We start from the raw sequence: 19160 nt of genomic DNA on the forward strand, positions 1-19160 counted from the left end.
AGTATCTGGCCCTGAAGAAGGAGTTTCTGTGGTGCACTGGCCCTGAGCAGGACCATGGTCCCACAGCTGCTCCCCAGAGCTGGGAACACAAACCCATCCTTGCTCTGAGCTGGGCTGGGAGGTGGTTGGGAAAGAGCCTCCATCTCAGTGCAACCCATGAGCTGGATCATGTGCCTTCCTCACAAAGGCCTCCAGAAGTGCCTCGCTGCTTCTGACACAGATGCTGGGGACCCAGGCTCTCCAACGAACACCTTCGAGGTGGCAGGGGGCCAGCATGCCTGGTGGTGTGGTGGGAAGCAGGGTCTGTCCTAGGCGGGCAGCACAGAGAGGGATGAGCTAGCACTGGGCACACTTCGGGGATGACTCATTTCAGGCACGCTGAGGATGCTCGCACAATACCAAATTTGATCTTTATTCCTTAAGTGCGGGACAGTTCTCAGGTCGAAAATGTATCTAATGTAGAAAATATTATCTCACTGTTTCTTCAAGCCAAACTGAAATGTCACTTTAGAAAGTATACTAAAAAAAACCCTACCCTGAGACATTAGCTCATTGGCAAGAAAATTAACATCACCTCAGTTGCCTCAGACATGGACACATCTCCTTGTTCTGTTCCCATTTGCTTGAAGATTTGGTTTTCTCTCTTTAAGCTGCACGTTCTCCAAGAGAGCTGAGGCTTTGAGTGGTGACAGACGGTGCCACGAATAGGATGCTCCCAGCATATCGAGGCTAATGGTGCTTATTTAACAGCATGAGAGTGGCTGGAGTGTTGGAAGAAAACCTGTTTCATGGTATGGCTGGGGTCACTTGCACAGGCTAGTGCAAGGTTATGCTTCACTGATGTAAAGCTCAATGTCAGAATGGGGACTTGGTGAGGAAGAGGACAACAGATCGCACTGGTACAGTTGCCTTAAGACCCAGGCTGTGATCCCTGCATGCCTATTGCCAGTAGCAGTGCAAGAGCTGCAGCCACAGGTTGGAAACCTGCAGGAAGATACAGATGTTGAAGGACAGAGAGGTTTTGAAGATGGCCCCATGCCTGGATGCTCAGCACTAGGTAGGAGAGCTGAAGAGCACAGCTTGGGAAGAAAGGTCATGGTGGGGAGACTCAGAGCTCTAGGTTTTCCCCCAGAGGCATGAGGAACTGGCCGTATGAAGAAAGACAATTTCTTAGGGAGGATGGGCAAGGTCTGGAAGGGTATCAGGAGTTTTCACTGATGATGGATGAGAAAAAATGAAAAGGTTTTCAGAGAGCTACTGAACAGCCACTTGCTCTGGAGGGGTAGTTGGGCCATGTGGAGTGGTGGTGGGGTGGCCTTGGGTTTTGTAGCTCAGCCTGTGGCTGGAGAAGCAGCCTTGGAGCTCCTGGACTCGGGAGGAGACAGTGCCCATGCCCCTGTGATTGCAGGTTGTCAGCTTTAGAGGCAAATGAGGTCATCACAGCCCATGGCTGGCAGGTGCCAGTTGCTGGGGTGGATTAATCTCCTCTGCTGCTGGAAAGCAAAGAGACTGTGAGCCCTGTCCTTGGCCGAGGGCACAGTGGCTGCAGCCGCACAAGGAGCTGAAGTGGGGCTGAGACATGCCCAGCACTAGCCCAGCACCACCAAGCCTCCCTCGGGGTGGCTTTGGCCCTGCCAGCCAGCACTCCTGGGCACAGCTGCAGGGCAGTAGGCACCAGGGCGCATGCTAGCGGCACCTTTGGATACAGCCACTCTATTCTGGGAGGAGGAGAGGTTTGCTGTTCCCGCCAGGGTGGCATGGGGTGATGGACGGACTCCCTGGGAAGAACTGGGGCCGAATGGGCACAAGTCTGCCCTGGGCCACCCGTCGAGGTCTTACCACAGTCACCACCCAGTGCTGCCAAGCTCAGCGCTGATCCAAGCCAAGTGCATCTCCCTGAGGACTTGTGGGGCATCAGAGCCGCTTTCACCAGGGAAGTGTCTGGCCCGTGGGTTTGAGCGCAGAGCAGCTTCCTCCACGGCACGCCGGCTGGGGATGTCAGGGTGCTGGGAGGAAGGTGCCTGAGAGCCCCCTGAGGCACAGGGCAGCCTGTCAGCGCTGTGCAGGGCTCCCCCGGGACAGGCAGTGCTGAGCAGCAGGGAGGCTTGTCCTTCGTGGAAGAAGCAGAGCCTCAAGGAGATTGGCCTGGGTAATTGGCTCAGGAGAGCAGGCCTCTTAAAAGTCAATTAGAGACTTTTAAAAATAAATCAGACTGGAACATTGTGAGGGCTGCCAGAAAGTTTGGGCGAGGTCAGAGTTGCTTAACGCTTGTTGTTGATTAGATTCAACCAGTTTTTTGGTTGGGATAACTTCTGCGTGGCTGAGTCAGCTTTGGGGGCTAAGCCAAGAGCCGTTCCTAACGTGGCCATTTAAGGCATAGTGGGCTGAGAGCTGATGGGCAGCCTGAAGAAGATAGTACACCCCCCTGGGAGGCTGGGAGGGTTTCCTTCATCTTCACCCTTTCTGTCTCTGTTTTCCCTTCTGTGAAGTGCTTTGAAGTGGGTGCGTGGGAAAAGGCGAGTGAAGGAATTATAGTTGTCTTTTCTCGGGTAGAAACTGCGCTCGAGAGAGGAGCACAGGGAGTTTGTCCAGGTTAAAAAATGAGTGTGGATCTGTAGGACAGCATGTGATATGCACATGTTTCTGCTCCAAGTCTCTGCTACAGCTGAGCTTGGCACAGCCTGAGCCCACAAATTCAGTTTCACAGGCTCAAGTTCAGGTACTTTGGAGCAGTTGTCCTATCTCTCCACATCCAGTTTGGACGTGAGTTTGAATGCCTTGGCCTTGTCATCAGTCACTGCAGCTGTCCTGTCACCCCACCTCTCCTCCAGCTGCATCCCCAAACCTTTCATTAGCTCCCAGACCTGCCCTTGAGTGTCTCTAACCAGTGTTGTTCATCCTGAGACCCAGCAAGTGAGTAGCTGGTCTCCAAAGCAGTTTTAGGAACCTGCATTTCCCAAGAAGCTGAGTGAGGAGAGGACCTGTAGGCAGGCTAATGTGCAGTGTCCCTTCCCATTGCAGCGACCACCCAATGAGCCAGCTGGTTGTGGACTCAGACTCAGAGATGGACAGCGTGGAGCAGCTGGCCCTGGGCAGCACAGACACCCTCTCCAACGGGCACAAGGCTGACCTGGAGGCCGCCAAGCGCCTGGCCAAGAGGCTCTACAACCTGGATGGCTTTAAAAAAGCAGATGTGGCCCGCCACTTGGGGAAGAAGTACGTGTGGGTATTCACAAGGAACACCCATTCTGCAAGGCGCCCACCTGCACCCCTAGTACACCTACAGCTGCTGCCCTTGCAGGGCACTGGGCTGGCAGGAAATAGCTGGCAGGAATCCTATAAAGGTCTGAACCCTATAGAGGTCTGAACACTCCAGTGACATCCAGGGTTTGGCACCTTTGTACCATGACTGCATCTTGGATGCTTCAGTAAGGTGTCAGGGCAAGAGGATGGCTAGCTGACCTCTTGTGGGCCCTTCCAACTCAAGCTTTTCCAGTTCCTCTTACATGCCCAGTATTCCCATTGGATGTGTGGGTGACCCCTCTGAGTTTCATGGGAGTGTGAGGTGTCTCTGTCCCCAGCATGCTTCCCACAGCCCTGGGGAGGTCCCACCATCCTGGAATCCACCCCACCCCTCTGTGCCTTTGGTTGTCCCCACAGTCTGTTTGATCCCACTCTCACTCCCCTCTTTTCTGTTTCAGCAATGAGTTCAGCAGGATGGTGGCAGGAGAATATCTGAAGTTCTTTGTGTTCACAGGGATGAGCCTGGACCAGGCTCTCAGGTCAGAGCGGAGTGTGTGTACATGTGATGTGTATGTGTGGTCACCACCCAAGTGAGGTCCCAGCAGACCCTGCCCTCTGCACTCACACAGAGACCTGCAGAAGTAGGCAGATCCCAGGGCTCCCACCTGGAGATCCTCTTACCTCTTAAGTAGGGGAGGTGATTCCCAAAGTGGTCTTGCAGCCACACAACCAAGAAAGGTCTCCCCTAGTCTTATCTCAATGGTCAGTGCAGTTGGGTGACAGTCAGTTTCACCTAGAGCTGGCTTTCCAGGCCTCGAGCCTGGACCCCCTTGGTGTTAGCCCCACCTCCTTTCACAGTGTAGTTCCTGGCGCTGGCTGGAGGTCTCTGCAATGTGCCAGCAAGGTATGGTTCTGTGGGCTTGGAGAGGACTCCTGCAGCAGGTTGGGTGGCATGTGTGACAGCAGAGCATCATCTGTCACACAGAGGAGTCTCCAGACCAGAAAGCACGGCTCCACTTCTGCAGAGTGGGTTGGAGAAGCTGCTGGTGGGCACCAAGTGTGACCAATGCTGCTGCTGCTTCTACAGGTCCTTTCTAAAGGAGCTGGCCTTGATGGGAGAGACACAAGAGCGAGAGCGAGTGCTGGCTCACTTTTCCCAGCGCTATTACGAGTGCAACCCCAACGCCATCTCTTCAGAGGGTAAGAAACTCTGTGTGTCTGTGTGTATGTGTGTGTGTTTCAAGCAAGACCATCCATTCATCAGCTCTGTGAAGGTGTTCAAACTGAAACCAGAGAATGGGCTGAGAGCCTGTACTGAAGCCTTAGGAGACAGCCCCAGTTACAGAGATGTCATTTCCCTCAAATGACAGGTGCTTTTGAATTTTTTTTTTTTAAAACCCGCTCTGGTTGGATCATGCGTAATTAGGGCTTAACCCATCCTTGATTCTGACCTTGAGCAGATTAGCACAAGAGGCAAGAGAAGGCCCCTCTCACCAAACAGACCCCAGCTCTCAGACCCTCGGCTCAGGGAATAGTCAGGTGAGAAAACTTGTGTGCTCAGGGCGGCATAGTCACCCACTTTGTACTGTTTCACGTCTTTGCGCCTCTCCTGTGTGTGTCCATGTGCTGGGTCTGCTCTGGGCTGGCTCTGGGGCAGGTGAGGTTTGGGCTGCCTGGCTGGCAGGGGGCTGTGCTGGTCCCACCTTGCCGTGCTGGGGGCTCTGCAGGAGGAGCTGCAGCATCACTGCCTGGCTGAGGGGGCTGTGGGCTTGGAAGGGAGTTTGTATGCTCAGGTTTGGGACCAGCTTTAATTCAGTGGCCTCCTACCTACTTGCCTGCGTGCTGCCAGCACCGTGCTGTCTGCTGTGTGCCCCACATGCCCGGAGTGGGAGGAGTGGGCTCAGAACTGTTTTGTGGGCTCAGAGCCCCTGTGCCCTGCCCTGAGGCACTGAGCCCTGCCTGAGACACTGAGAGGCTGGAGCACCAGCTTCAGGGCCAAGCTAGGGGCTCTAATTCCTGTCCTGTGCTTATGCTGCAGATGGAGCCCACACTCTCACCTGTGCCCTGATGCTGCTGAACACAGATCTGCATGGACACGTAAGTTCCTGCTGCCATCGGCCCCTTCTGTCCCTGCACTGTCTATCCCCACCACCATGAACTGTAGGTGCTGGAGGAAGAGTGGGGACTTGCAAGGACAGAGCCATGTGAGCAAGAGGCACAGGACCCTGGCCCCATGTCTGGGGAGGAGAGAGGGGAAGGGCTGAATGAGAGGAGGGGCTGGTGAAGGAGACTGGGGCTTTGGAGGAGACACACTGAGCTGGAAGATGTGGAGGTGGGATGAGGACAGAAGGGGAAAGTGGGCAGGGAGAGAGAAGGTAGGAGTGGGACTCCAAAACCAGCTGCCCTCAGGAGCAGGTAGCACCCAACTTAGAAAAAGGAGACTCCCAGAGTCTAGGCAAAGCCGACAGCTTCACCACACCTGTGAGCAGCCTCCCTTAGGCCTGGCTGTCCATCATCCCGCTGCTGTTCTGTTCCTGGGCTGTAGGACCCACTCCAGCCAGCACTGGCCCCTGGCCTGAAGGTAACCCTCATGTTTCTCTCCCTCAGAACATTGGAAAGAGAATGTCCTGCTCTGACTTCATTGGCAACTTGGAGGGACTCAATGGAGGTACTGACTTCCCCAAGGAGCTGCTCAAGGTAAATTTAGTCACTCTCCCTGACCAGCCAAGCAGCAGGAGCAAAAGTGAGAGCTTTGGGTAGGATCACATGGATGGTTACATGGGAGGCAATGAATGTGTCTGTCCTCATACAGGAAAGATGGTGGTTCATTGGCCTGCAGCTTTCCTCCTGCCTTGTTGAGGGGAACATGGTGCTGTCTCATACCCCTAGAAGGATGCCAGAGCTCTGGCTGGAGTCCTGGTGCCCTCACTGCTTTTGCTGTGCCTGCATTGCCAGCAAGGGGGCACATGTGGTGTAGCTGACTAGGGTTGGTTTGCCCAGCTGCAGATAGAGGTTTTGTGGCATTGACCCCACGGTACTCAGCCCTTCCTGGCTCCCTGGAGCACTGAAGTCCAAAGCTGTGGCCAGGCCCTGGGACTGGAGCTGTCTCCCATGTCAGAGGGAATGTTTCTGATGACATGAGCAAGGCATGGCAATGGGGAGGGTGGGTTGGTGGCGAAAGCCCCGAAGCTGGGAACTCACCACACTGGTGTGACTGGGGGACTCCTGCCTTCTCCCTGCCTGCCCCAGTTCCCAGCAGGGCTTGGCCAGCATGGGCAGTGTTCAGTGAGCACCTCCGGCCTTGGGCTGCTGCGCTTCTCTGGCATTGCCTGTTCTCAGGAGGGTTTTCTGAGCTGCCATTTGCCTGTCTCGGGCCCTGGAAATAGGTTTAGCTCCCATGGGATCTGCTGGGCGGAAACCATTGCTGTTGGTGCAGCACTACAGTTGGTAAATACTCATGATGTGGAAGATCAGTTCCCACAGGGTGCTGGACCCATGACGGGGGGAGATGGTTGATGAAAAAAGGCAATTGAGGGTGAAAAGCTGAGCTCCCTTTTCAGCCTCTGTGGGTCTATTCCTAGCTGTGTCGCTCACCCCATCATTAAGAGGTTACCAGCAGCTCTCAATAGGGCTGTCCTCCCTCTCAGCCCACGCTTCACCAGTAAAAGGAGTTACTCAGAAAAAATTCTCCTCTAATTTTAAACCCAACTCCAGAAAAGGCTTTAAGCACCCAAAATGGAATAGAAACATCAAAAATGAGGGTCCCAAACCCCTGTCCTCCAGTTCTGCCACTGCGCCTTGAAGCATCCAAGCTCCATAGGCTCCTCAGCGTGCTTCCCTTTGCAGCCTCCAGTGCCCCACCTTTGGGTACCCACACTTCAGGCACCACCCCTGTTGAACTTCACCCCCCAAATTACCAGCAGTTTAACCAAGCAAGATCATGTTATCCCATCAGTTTCCAGCCAGTGGGAAATAGGGCAGCAAGCAAGTGCCACAAAGCTACAGGCTTTCTCTCATGGGTTGGGGCCAAGACCTTTACCAGGTGTAAGGCAGCGGGGGGAGGCTGCAGTGCTGCAGCACAGCCCTGCACAGCTCTGCCCGCAGCCCAGCAGTGGGGAGGCTGCTCTGCTAAAAATGGCCTGTTCCTTCTGCAGCTGCGGTGCTTCCCACCGCCGCTTTTCAGCCGCCTCTGTATGGGAGCCGTGCTGGGGAGGGGGAATGAAAGGCAACGCAAGGAACTGTGTGTGGGGCAGGCTGCAGCTCCTCACCTGAAGCACCGCTCTGCTTTGGAGAGCCCCTGCCCATGCAAGCAGGAGCAGGATACCAGGGCGGGTAAGGTGGGGAAAGCGCTGTTGGCCTGCGCTGGGCGGGGGGCCGGCAAGGAAAGGTGTCTGAAGGGGCTGTGCCTCTCCTGGGCAGCCTTTGCCAGGCTTGGCTGGAGAAGACACTCTCTCCCTTCTGCCAACTGCTTTCGGCTGCCCTCCCTATGGCAGCCTGTGCTGGTCCCGTTGTTATCCTGGGTAGGATGCTGCCCCCTCAGCGGACCTGGCTGGCGGGCTGTGCCTGGGGACTGAGGCTCCTGTGCAAGCGTGCCGCACAGCTGGCTGGCTAATTTTAGCACTCCGGGAGCACACGCATTTCCTAAGGGCAGCAGGAGAGGGGAAGGGCTGACAGGCTTCAGAAGAGCTTCCCAAAGCTCGGGGCTGGGTCTTGGGCAGTTCCACCAGTGCAGAAGAATGGTCCTGGGGGCTCTTCCCAAGCCTGCCTGGGCAGATAATGCAGATTGCTGCCTCACAGGCTTCAGAGCTGGGGGGCTTGAGGTAGCCCTCACCCACAGCACTCCCTGCCAGGGAACAGGGACAGCAGGAATAGACCCATGGGGAGCCTGGGTGCTCCCCTCGTCTCTGACTGTGGGGAGTCCCAAGACAAACACAACACGATGCCTGAGAGCGGGTGGCAGCTTGAGTCAGACAAGAACTTTATCTGCTACTAGATAATACATGTAAACAATCCCAGTTTTATGCAGAAAAAATGAAAATGCTTGAAAGCTTGTGCTTTCACAGCTGAGCACCACGTTCCCCTCACTGGCAGTGCCTTGCCATGACCTGCACGGCATTACTACTGGAACTAAGGCAGAGATGCCTTACCGGCACTCAGCTCCTGCTGCTGGAAACCCTTTCCTTTGGCTCTGAAACCTGCCCTGGAGAATTGTGCTTCGCAGGCAGAGCCGCCCAGCTCTCCAGCTTGGGTGTTCTTGCTACCTGGGATAGGGAGCTGCACCAAGGATATAAGAACCCATATAATGCTGTGCCCAAGGGTGCCCATGTCTGCAGGCTTGGACTCGAATTTCTGTGGCCAAATGAAGGCAGCTGCTGACCCTGCAAGGACGGAGGTGAAGTGGGACATGCTGGAGCTGGTGGTATTTTGGTTAGCTCTTGAGATGTTGCTCTCTTCTCTTGTCAGTGTGATTCTAGCCCAGGCCCTGTGGGATTTTACTCACTGTTGCTGGTTGTCTGTCATATTTCAGATGTGGATTTGGCCTTTACGTGATTGACCGTTTTGCGGAGCCTTAGGTCTTCCCCAACTTCCTCAGCCTTTTAGCTTAACCTTATTCTTTGCTGGCCAGTACCAGCACAGTAGGGCCAAATCAGGCCACATTTCTCCCCGGCGCTGCTTAGTGATTGCAGGAGTGAGCCAAATTTGTGCTGCCTTTCAGCCCAGGAGCAAGAGCACTTCACAGATGTTAATGAATTAAACCTGACAATGCAGTCGGGTCTGGGGGAGGAAGGTGGGATGTGCCCCCACCTTCCAGCTTGAAGGCACAACTGCGGGGCTCACACGCTCAGAGTGCTGGGTAAGTGATTAGCAATGTGGGAAGAAAGCCCTGGCTCCCACCTCTGAGCTGTAATCACAGGAACGATTGCTCAGTCTAATCCCACAGGCTATTTTTTTTTTTTCCGTTTCTCCTGGGAGTGATATGCTGCTCTCCCCTAGTCTCCCGTGGCTTCCCCTGGCCTCAAGGGCAGCCCAGTATGTCTGATGCACCGGGCACCCATGCCCCCTCCCTCACAAGTTTTGCTCAGCGATCACTATGCCAAGCAGTTAGGACAGAGTGGAAAATTTCCGTTTCTCCACTGGCCACATCTCCTACTCATTCAAGCCTGACTAAATAACACATTGATCCTCATATCTTCTGCAAGGATGCCCAGCCCTTTGCTTATTCATGGGAACAGCTGATGGGAGCATCTACATCCTGCCCTTAACCAGCTGGGCAGCTCTAGCTACTGATTTCTCTGGCCTGACCTCGAAGGAATGGGCAGGAGAGTTAAGTGTGGGGTGGGCACTGAAGACGGAAGGTCTGAGATCTACCAGCTCAGCCCTTTGGAAGTCCCTGGTGCAGGCTGGGCTGCAGCAGCAGCTCTGAAGCCTGCCTGGCTGGCAGAGTGGAGGTGCTGCCCGCCCGCTGGAGCCCAGGAGGCCCCCGAGATGTCACCGGCCACCTGCTCCCGCTCTCGCTGCTGGGGCGGAAAGGGGGCGGGGAGGGCCAGCTGGTGCAGCGGGGGCAGCTCGTGTGGCATCAGCGCCCTGGCTGCTGCCCCGCGGCGCGGGACGCCCGCCGCTGTCCCCGCGGGACCGGCTCGGCTCGGCTCGGCTCGGCCCCGCTCGGTTCGGCTCGGCCGGGCGCCGCGGGTCGCCATTGGCTGCGGCAGGCGGGGCGGGGCGGGGCCCCGCCTCTGTCGGGCAGCAGCCGCCGAGCCCTGCCCGGCCCGGCCCGGCTTCAACAGGCGGCGGCGGAGCGGCCCGCGGCAGGCAGGGCAGGCAGGGCCGGGCAGGGCCGCCGGGCACCCCGCCGCCCTCCCCCCGCCGCCGCCGGCAGGATGATCGGCGTCAACAGCATCAACAGCAGCGCGGGGCGCATGCGGTCCCGCTCCATGTGCTCGGTGCGCTACGGGCGCAACTACCGCGGCGTGGAGACCTTCTGCTACGGCTGGCCCCAGCGCTCCCGCACCCTCAAGCCGGTGCTCTACACCGACCTGGTGGTCAGCCGCCTCCAGAACCGCCGCAAGAAGAAGCCGGTAAGCGGCGGGCCGGGGGAGCGGGGGGTGCCGCGGAGGGATGCGCAGCGCCCTGCGCGCCGGCGGGGACACGGGCGGGTGGACGGACGGACATGCCCGGACAGGCACCCGACACCCCCCGTTGCGAGAGCCTCAGCCTCGGCATGGATCTAGCGAGCAGCCAGCCTCATCTCCCTCCCCAGCCTGATTTCTGCGGAGCCGGGTTCCCATCAGCCACCCTCCGCCCGAGGGTCCCCGCCTCCAACCCCGCCATCCACCCCCCCAGCCCACCCCGAGCACGGGGCTAGCTGGAGCACGGCGAGACCCGGGTGACATTGCGCCACTTACGATGGCTTGACAGCAACGCTTGCTCGAAAACATTGCTGGGAGAAGAATCCAGGACAGAGCCGTACCGCTGGGACCAGCCCTGCAGCTTAGCTTAAGTGACGAGCTCTGCGGGCTCCTTGCCAAGGGCTGTGCTGAGCCCTGCCAGCCCGGCTGAGGAACGCTGGCACCCGGCTGGGGTGGCAGGGAGAGCTGCGAGGCAGCGTGGAGAGGCAGCACTGCAGCCCCGGCTCCCAGCCGAGCAGAGCTAGAGAGAAGGAAGGAGTGGCCGCCTGGACAAAAAAGGGCTTTTTACTGCCAAGAGCTTGTTCGCTGTGAGCCAGCATCCGTTTTGGAGGTGTTATCCTGGTGCGTGTCAGTCCGAGGAGGGGAGAAGCGTACAGGCTGTCTCTGGGAACATCCTACCTCGGTTGGGTGCCTGCCTTTGGTGTAGCAGCGAAATAAGAGTCCTCACCGGTCCCTGCGCTGCAGGCAGGGTGGGGCAAGGCAGGCAGGGGTACCCCAGAGCCACCTGGGCTGCCCCCATGGTCAAAACCAGCCTAGTGGGGACATCAGGGCCATGCCAAACGACCATGCTGTCATAGCGCAGTACAGTCTGGGGGCAGCATTAAGTTGTGACGCACTCAAATGGAAACATGCAGTTGAAAGGGAGACGCTCAGTCGCTGCTTGCTGCGCCGTGGAGCTGTGCTGGGTGGGATAGATGGGTCTGCTGTCCTGGGGTGGGTAGTCAGCTGGGCAAGGAACGTTTTAAAAGATGTTGGTGCTGCTTATGATGTTGTCGAGTTGAAAGCATGGGGCAGGGATGGGTAGCTGGCTCCTGCTGCTTGCTACTCCTGCCTGCAGCAGAGTGGAAGGTGTCACCACACAGGACACTGTCCCCGTGGCAGCCCACCCAATGGGGAAAAAAGTCTGTCCCCAAGTCACTCTGTGTGTATGCGGCAGCCCCTCTGCAGTGGAGTGGGGGGACACAGGGTGTGTGCAGCAGTGTTGGTGTTTACCAGGTGATGAGTTGTTCTTGAGCATGGGTTGTGTGTGCTGGACAGGCATCAGGGAGGTGAATAAGGGACCTGACATAGGTATGGTCCCCACTGATATACGTCCCTGATCTGATCGTTCCTATCTGCGCAGCTGGGGAATCTGGCTGCCCGGGGGACCTGACAGAGCTTTGTGGCTGGGTGCAGAGAAAGATATTTTGCTAAGGAAAAGTTGGGGAAAGCCAGCAATTGAGTTCTTGTATCAAAATGCTGCCAGGCATGGAGAAAGGCAGAATGACTGCAGGGAGGGTGCTTGGTGGCTGTGAAGTCTGTCTTGCAGAATGTCACGCAGCTGTGGCTGGTCAGAGGGATGGCAGGAGGAAGGGGAGCCTTGATTGGCACAGGGCATCTTGCAGCACTGAGAGCTTAGCACTGTGTTGCTTAGCACAGGAACCATCAGACTGGAAAGGGGACATGTCCATAAGAGTTATGATCCATAAAAGAGAAACCTCTGAAAGGGTTAAAATCCTCTGCTGGATGCCTAAATTCTCACCTCAACCCTCTTCTGTTACTTGAGTGCTGGGCTACGGCCCTCGGTACAGTCCTGTATGTGTCAAACCTGTGTCCAGGCCAGCTTGCTGCCTGGCTCCCCAAACCAGCCCTGGATCTCCACTCTGGTCTGCTCTGAGCTGGGGAGCTGAAGGAGGATGTCTTCTCCTTGCCCTGACTGTGTAGGGCTGTCTCCAGCAGGGCCAGTGCTAGGGCTGGGTTGGAGCATCAGAGCCACCTGCTTCTTGCCCAGTGCAGCCCCCACCCCTCCTGGAGACGTTTGCTAGAGCAGGACTCTGGGATGTCCTCTCAGCCTGCTTTTGAAAGGGAAGGCATCAAAGAAGGATGTTGTTGGTTTGATTAGAAATCCTGCTGGGACAATATATTTGTAGGTCTCTATGATGTTGCACATGTCTAGGGCAGAGCTGGCTGGCGCTGCATGCTGCAGCAGTGAGCTCATAGCCCAGCGATGACAAAAAGCCCCAACTACACTTGGGGTCAGCCATGGTGGCATGGAGCCAGCACCCTGCTTTCTCTTGAGCAGTGCTTGCAAGTTCAGAGCTGTCAAGAGGTGCTGTCCTTTTGGCCCAAGGAGAATGAATCTATGGAGCAAAGACAGTCTGGAGAGAGGGACCTGCTGAGTGATTCATCTGGTGTCTCTGCTCTCTGCTGATGTGGTTGTGAGTTAGGCTTCAGGAGCCTGCACTGCCTGTGCTTCTCCAGCAGACATGGTCTGTGCACCAAAGAGCCTGGACTGACAGGAGGTGGTACTACCATGGGACCAGAAGAGCAGGATGGACTTTGTGGCTGGAGTGCATCTTCTCAGCTAGGACTTGGGCTGAGGCCACCAGCTTTGTTCTCGAGACCGGTGTCGACTGGGGTTGGTGTTTAGCGAAGCAGAGTCTTGGCAGGATTTAAGTGTAAATGTAAAGCTTTGCATTGCCCTCTCAATCCCCCCAGCTTCCCCGTTTGCAGCTCACAGTTCCCTCACACAGGAGTGCTGAGCAGCCCCTGCTCCCCATCTCTGAGGTGAGGGTACTTGGTAGCTGCTGCCCGCAGCGGGTTTGAGGGACGCTGTCAGGGCTTGTAGCAGGGTGGCTAGAGCCTTTTGAAGCCACGAGGCAGTTTAGCCTTTGAAGTGTGCACTGACAGTCCCAGAGCCTGGGTTTTTGTAGCGCGGTGCTCTGCCAGGCTGTTCTCCGGCACTGTGCCATCCAGAATTACTCCCCGAGCATCTTCTGACATCAGCTCATTCACTCAGCATTTAGCAGCAATCCTCCCGCAAGCCCTGTGTGGGACTGGGGGCCGCAGTCCTCTCCCACAGCACCTCACCCTGTCCTCCAAAATCCACATGCAGCTGGCTCACGTCTCCCTTCCTTGGGGTGCAGAGCCGACCCCTCTTTATATTGTCACTGAGCTGGATGGAAGCCAAGCCACATGTCCCATCCTGCCTGCTCTTTCTGAGGAGCTTTTCTGTGGTTCCCAGTCCCCATGTCTCTGTGCCAGTTTTCCAATCTCCTTTTTGTGCCTGTTGGTTCTCAGCATCTCTTGGCTGCATCCCTGGCAATGAGTAAGATCGCTTTCCCTCTGTTTCCTGTGGCAATTCCTTGTCATTCACATTGCTCTGAGACACCTGCTTCTCCCCCTGCTCTGCTCCCTCTTCAGGACTTTGGGTTGGTTTTTTTCTCCCGGGCTCTTTTCTGGGTCTCTTTGCAACCCATGCTCCTCCGGCCACCTCTCTGCCAGCACTCCAGCAGGTACTCCCTGCTCACACTTTAGCATCCTGCCCCTCTGGCACTGGGACTGCATAAATGGGGCTGGGGTCTAATCTCCACTTGGGCACTGAGGCTGTTCCTCATCCGTGAACCTCCTGTCTTCCCAGGAGAAAGTGAACCCTGCTTTCTGCCTGCAGATCAGGGCGATCCCTTTCATCCTCTGAGAAACAAGCTGATGCTGTACCACCATTCCCCCGACAGGGAAGGGAGGGAGGGAGCCGGTCCCTGCTCTGTCCTGGCCGCTGTGCCTCTCGGGGGAGTGATGGATGCCCCTTCCCCAGACACCGCTGGGGCCTATCTGCTGGCTGGCCTTCCCGGGCCCCTGCACGCCTCCGGTTGTACTTTCTCAGCCACCAGCAAGATCTCTCAGCAGCAGTCTCTGGCCCAGTGATGGATGTTGACAGCTGCCTGAACAGCCTGTGCGAGACTCAATTATGTTCCTCCAAGGATGATGCCTTCCAGATCTTGCTCTGAAGCCCTCTGCGAGCGCTGTGTTGAAACCCTCTCCAGAGCCTCCCCGGCTGCAGAGCCTTGCCGAGTGCCTCTGGCTTGCACCCAGCTTGGACCGGACAAACGCTTGGGAGCGGGGCCCTGGAGCATCCTGCTGCAGGCAGGCTCAGCTTGTTCCTGTGCTGAGATGCAGACAGTGGGTCCTGCCTTGCTCAGCTTGGCAGTGCTTGGGCTGGCAGGGAGGGCAGGGTGCTTAGGGGAGTGCTGGGGACAGGGTAGGGACAGGCCACAGCCACCCTGAGCAGCAGCAGCTCAGCTGTAGGCAAACACCCATCCTGCCTTGACCAGCCACGAGGTCAATCTTAATGAATGACAGTGTGCTGGTGTCTCTGCAAGTCCACAGTCAGCACCCTGTTGAAATCTCTCCCAAACCTTAAGCGTTCTGCTGGGCAACTTCCCACAGGAGCATCACATCGCTGTGGAGCAGAGGGTTCTGCCATGAGCCCACCTCTGCCATCCCAGGACAGGTGGCCAATGCCAAGGAGGTCGCTGGCTGTGGTATGTGGTGGCTTGGAGCTGCTGGAGGCGTTGGGGCAGGCTGAAGTCCCACCAAGCAGGGTGCAGGCATGCACCATCAAAGTCTAGCCCAAAGGGTTGCCCTCCTGGGCCTGGGCTTCCTGAAGGCCATGCCTTTGGCCAGCATGGGACACCCTGGAGCAGAGAAAAGTGGATCTCCTGAGAGACTGGAAATGCTTGGTGTGCCTCGCTGTCATGCTGCTGATGCCACGCCACTGTCACGGGCAGGCAGAGGAGGAGGAGAGACAGCCAGGGCTGTGCCCCAGTACCGTGCCCAAGGTGTGTGTAGGTTTGCAGGAGAAGGTACCTGTAGCCCTGAAACAAAGACAGCTGGCCAGGCCAGGGCTGGACCAGGATGAACTGCCCTGGAGCTGCCTTAACCTCCAGTGCACCTGAGCCAGCCTGCTGTCTCCACTCTGTCTCCAGAGCAGCTCTCTTGACCTGGCATCACTCTCCTGCTGATCCCCTGCTCTTCTCTCTACAGACACTGTACGGCTCCATCAAGAATGAGAAGCTGCAGTGGGCCATGTGAGTATCCCTCCTGGGGGATGCTGCTGCCTGGTGCTGGGTGGGCAGTGGCGCCACCTCGCAGGCATCAAGGGGGGCTTCCTTGACCCTGCTGCCCTCCCCACCAGAGCATTGCCTGCCCTAGAGGCCTGATCAGCCACGATCCCGCAGGGCTGTGGGGATGTGGGATGAGACGAGTTGAGATGAAATGAGATGGAGGTGCCAGGAGAGCTGTGGTGGCAGCGTACCCCTGGCTGCCCTCAGCACCTCGATGGGCACCTCTTCCCCAGCAGGCTGGGGGAAGGCTGCCCAAGGCCACAGCTCCCCGCAGCTTTAACATTGCTTCTTGCCTTGGTGGTTGTGCTCAGGGTGGGAGCAGGCAGGCAGGCTCTAGGGGGGCTGTGGCTGTGCTGGAGCCTCACAGGGTGCCCGTACCCTCGCCCACAGCTGCCATCTCCAGCAGCAGGAGCGGCAGCGCCCGCGCTGCGGGGATTAATCAGCCCGGTAGTACTGCCAGCGCTGAGCCAATGCGCTCGGGCTGCTGCCATGGAGACGCAGGCAGATGCTGAGGGGTTTAATTAGCAGTGAGCGGGTTTGAGGGAGGGCAGAGGCAGCAGCTCTGGGCTCCCACATCTTGCTGCCGGGCGAGGGGGGAACAGCACCGATGCGCCCTGCCGGCAGCAGCCTGCCTGCAGTGCGAGGGGCCATGACCTGGAGGGAGAATGCAAGTGGGGGCCTGCCTGTGTCCTGCCCACCCATGCTTCTGCCCTGGGGCTAGTGCCCCTAGAGCCTTTGGGGCTCCCTGCACCATGTGGCTGATGGCTCTGAGCCCCATAGCCTGGCTGCTGCCTTGAAGAAGTGGGGACCACAGCCAGGCTCTCTGTTTGAGGGGGGTTTACTCTAGACCCTCTCTCCTGCCAGCTCCTGCCTGTGAGCCTGTACACCATGGGACAGGGGCATTGTGGTGGTGCCAAGCCCCAGGGCACTGCTCCTCCATGGCCCCTGGCTCGTCACCTTGGCCAACATTAGTCCCAGCCCTGTCCAAAAATGCTTCTGGAGCAGGCAGGGCCCCCACACTGGGGCAGCAGCAGACACCCCCATGCCTTATCTTTTGGGCAGTCGGGCAGTACCACAGCTGCCAGCCTAGAAGAGCAGGAGCAGAGGCATGAGTGGGTTTAGGATACTCTCTATTGGTGACTGCTCAGCCTGCTCTGCCTCTCCTGGCCTCCCTTTCAGAAGCCAGGCCTTAAAATGGCACCAGCAAGTAGAAGGCTTGGTATTTGCTTTCTCCAGCAAGGTAACAACCCCTTTCCCCACCCAAATCTGTGCCTGGCAGAGACGAAGAGGAGCTGAGAAAGTCCCTCTCGGAGCTGGCGGACCCCAACCCTAAGTCCATCAAGCGCATCAGCAGCTGCAGTAACCCCTTTCTGGACTTCTCCCAAGACTCCAGCATCGCCACCTACAAGCATGGACTGTTAGTGCGCAAGATCCACGCTGATCCGGACTGCAAGAAAAGTAGGTGCCTGGGGAGCCCGTGGGACGGTCTCTGGGGTGAGAGGGCACCAGTGAGCTCCAGAAACTCAGCGGGGAGGAGGGCAGGAGTCACTATGTGACTTCTGACTGTGGCATCATGCCAGCCTCCAGCATCAGCCCCCTGTGCCCTGTCTGTGTGGCTGTGCTGGGCATAATTGAGGCCTCAGGCTGGGGAGCCTGAAAGCTTCTCCCTGCCGGTCCAGCCCCACCATCAGGGCTGGGCAGAGGCTGAGCTGGCATCAGGCAGCGCAGCCCTTGCCTGCAGTGCTGGGAATGGGAGAGTTGGAATGGGCTCCCTGGGGCATGCACCCTTGTCACAGGATGGTGGGGACAAGGGAAGGTGTCCTGTGGTGTGGTAAACGAGCAGCACAGTGGGCTGCTGCTACCTGGGCACTGCCAGGCACGTTCACTGTTTCCTCCATAAAATCTGCTCTAAGCCTTGGCCATCTAATGTCGCCTTGATCTGATTAGATGCAGCCATGCTTTGCAGCCAGCATTACCTGGTGGGCAGCACCGCCTCGGCCCCATCCTGGAGCGGGGAGGCAGCAGTGAAGCCGAGAGGGAGTGGTGAGGCAGGAGGGCAGCGCGGTGAGGCGGGGAGCCCAGCGGTGCGGGCCCCAGGGGCCGGCAGGCAGCCCCCTGCCAGCAGCACCATCTGCCAGGCACACGGCCGGCACGGCTCAGGTGCATGGGGACAGTCCTGGCGTGCTGCCCGTCCCCGGGGTGGGGTGACGTGCGCCACAGCAGGGCTGGCTGGAGGAGGATTGCAGGGGGAGGTTGCCTCCCTTTCCTCCGTGCTGCGGCTGATGTCTGGGCTGCTCTCTCCTCCCTGGCAGCACCCCGAGGGAAGCGCGGCTGGAAGCCCTTCCACGCCATCCTGAAGGGGATGATTCTCTACCTGCAGAAGGTAGGCAGCAGCGGGGCTGCTCACATCCACACCAGGGAGAGGGACCGTCCTTGACCCAGGGAAGGAGGTCACAGCAATCCCCACAGCAGCGAGAGAGGGGCTCCCATGCACAGCATTGCAAAGCCCATCCTAATCAGACTCAGCACCATGCCTGCTTGAACTCTTGCCTGGGGATCTGGTGGCCTTTCTCTTCCCAGAGTGCCTGGGCTCGGAGGGGGTGGTGAAGGTGGCTGCCAGACAAGGGCCCTGCAAGTGGGGGCTTGGCTTGGGGAGAGAGGAGGCACCGGGGTCTTTGCTGTGGGTGGGGGTTTGGGCTGTAAATGCAGTGTCCTGCAGGCACATACACTGCCCAGCTGCAGGGCAGTGCAACAGCTGCCGTGCTGTTGCCAAGCCCATGTTCCCAGGTTGTGCAGCCTCTCCCCATGGGTGTAGTGTGAGCTGGGGGCAGAGCCTGCAGCAGCCTGGTGGAGAGTGATTTCCAAGGCCCACCACTGCCAGCACTTGCCTGCAGTCACTGCAGCCTTGTAGAGCTGACTTATGGGGCGGTGCATCCCTAAACTGGCTCTGAAACACCCTGTGACTTGCAGGAGGAATATAAGCCAGGGAAGGCACTGGCGGAAGAGGAGCTGAAGAACGCTATTAGCATCCATCATTCGCTTGCCACGCGGGCGTCTGACTACAGCAAGCGACCCAACGTCTTCTACCTCAGGACAGCTGACTGGAGGGTCTTCCTCTTCCAGGCACAGTGAGTCCCCCATGATCACTGGCTGGGCCCCATGCTGGGGCGCAGGGACTCCTCTGACTGGGGTGGAGGGTAGGATGGGGCTTAGGGCTACATTGCTTTCTCCTGTCCTGACTCCTTCTGGAAGGAAAGGGACCCAGTATCACTGCTGGGCTCTGCCCAGCTCCTCTTCTTCCCACCCTAGTGGGCTCATGGTGGCCCAAGTGGCAAGGGGCAGAGCCCCAAGTGCCATGGCTGGCCAAGGCCAGGTCTGGGGGACCCAGATCTTGTCTAGAGGGCAGGTCCCTCTGCCTGTGACATGGATAGTGCCACTTAGAGCCCACCTGTTGTTTGGCCTTTCTCCCCAGAAACCCCGAACAGATGCACTCGTGGATCACACGCATCAACGTGGTGGCAGCCATGTTCTCCGCGCCCCCCTTCCCTGCAGCCATCGGCTCCCAGAAGAAATTCAGCCGCCCACTGCTGCCCAGCTCCTGCACCAGGCTGTCCCAGGTAGGCCATGA

General features: G+C 57.9%; 1 protein-coding gene across 1 annotated transcript in view; it reads left to right on the forward strand.

The window, feature by feature from the left end:
- PSD (pleckstrin and Sec7 domain containing) overlaps positions 1-19160 on the forward strand; it is a 35358-nt gene that overhangs the window by 13181 nt on the left and 3017 nt on the right. Inside the window, exons 5-14 of the mRNA XM_065638365.1 lie at positions 3022-3216; positions 3702-3782; positions 4331-4443; positions 5282-5340; positions 5851-5940; positions 15453-15496; positions 16812-16990; positions 17845-17915; positions 18503-18660; positions 19005-19149. Of these exons, the coding sequence (XP_065494437.1) occupies positions 3022-3216; positions 3702-3782; positions 4331-4443; positions 5282-5340; positions 5851-5940; positions 15453-15496; positions 16812-16990; positions 17845-17915; positions 18503-18660; positions 19005-19149 (1135 nt within the window). The remainder of the gene's footprint in view (positions 1-3021; positions 3217-3701; positions 3783-4330; positions 4444-5281; positions 5341-5850; positions 5941-15452; positions 15497-16811; positions 16991-17844; positions 17916-18502; positions 18661-19004; positions 19150-19160) is intronic.

This window comes from Caloenas nicobarica, chromosome 7 (genome assembly GCF_036013445.1).
Source record: "Caloenas nicobarica isolate bCalNic1 chromosome 7, bCalNic1.hap1, whole genome shotgun sequence".
Lineage (NCBI taxonomy): Eukaryota > Metazoa > Chordata > Aves > Columbiformes > Columbidae > Caloenas > Caloenas nicobarica.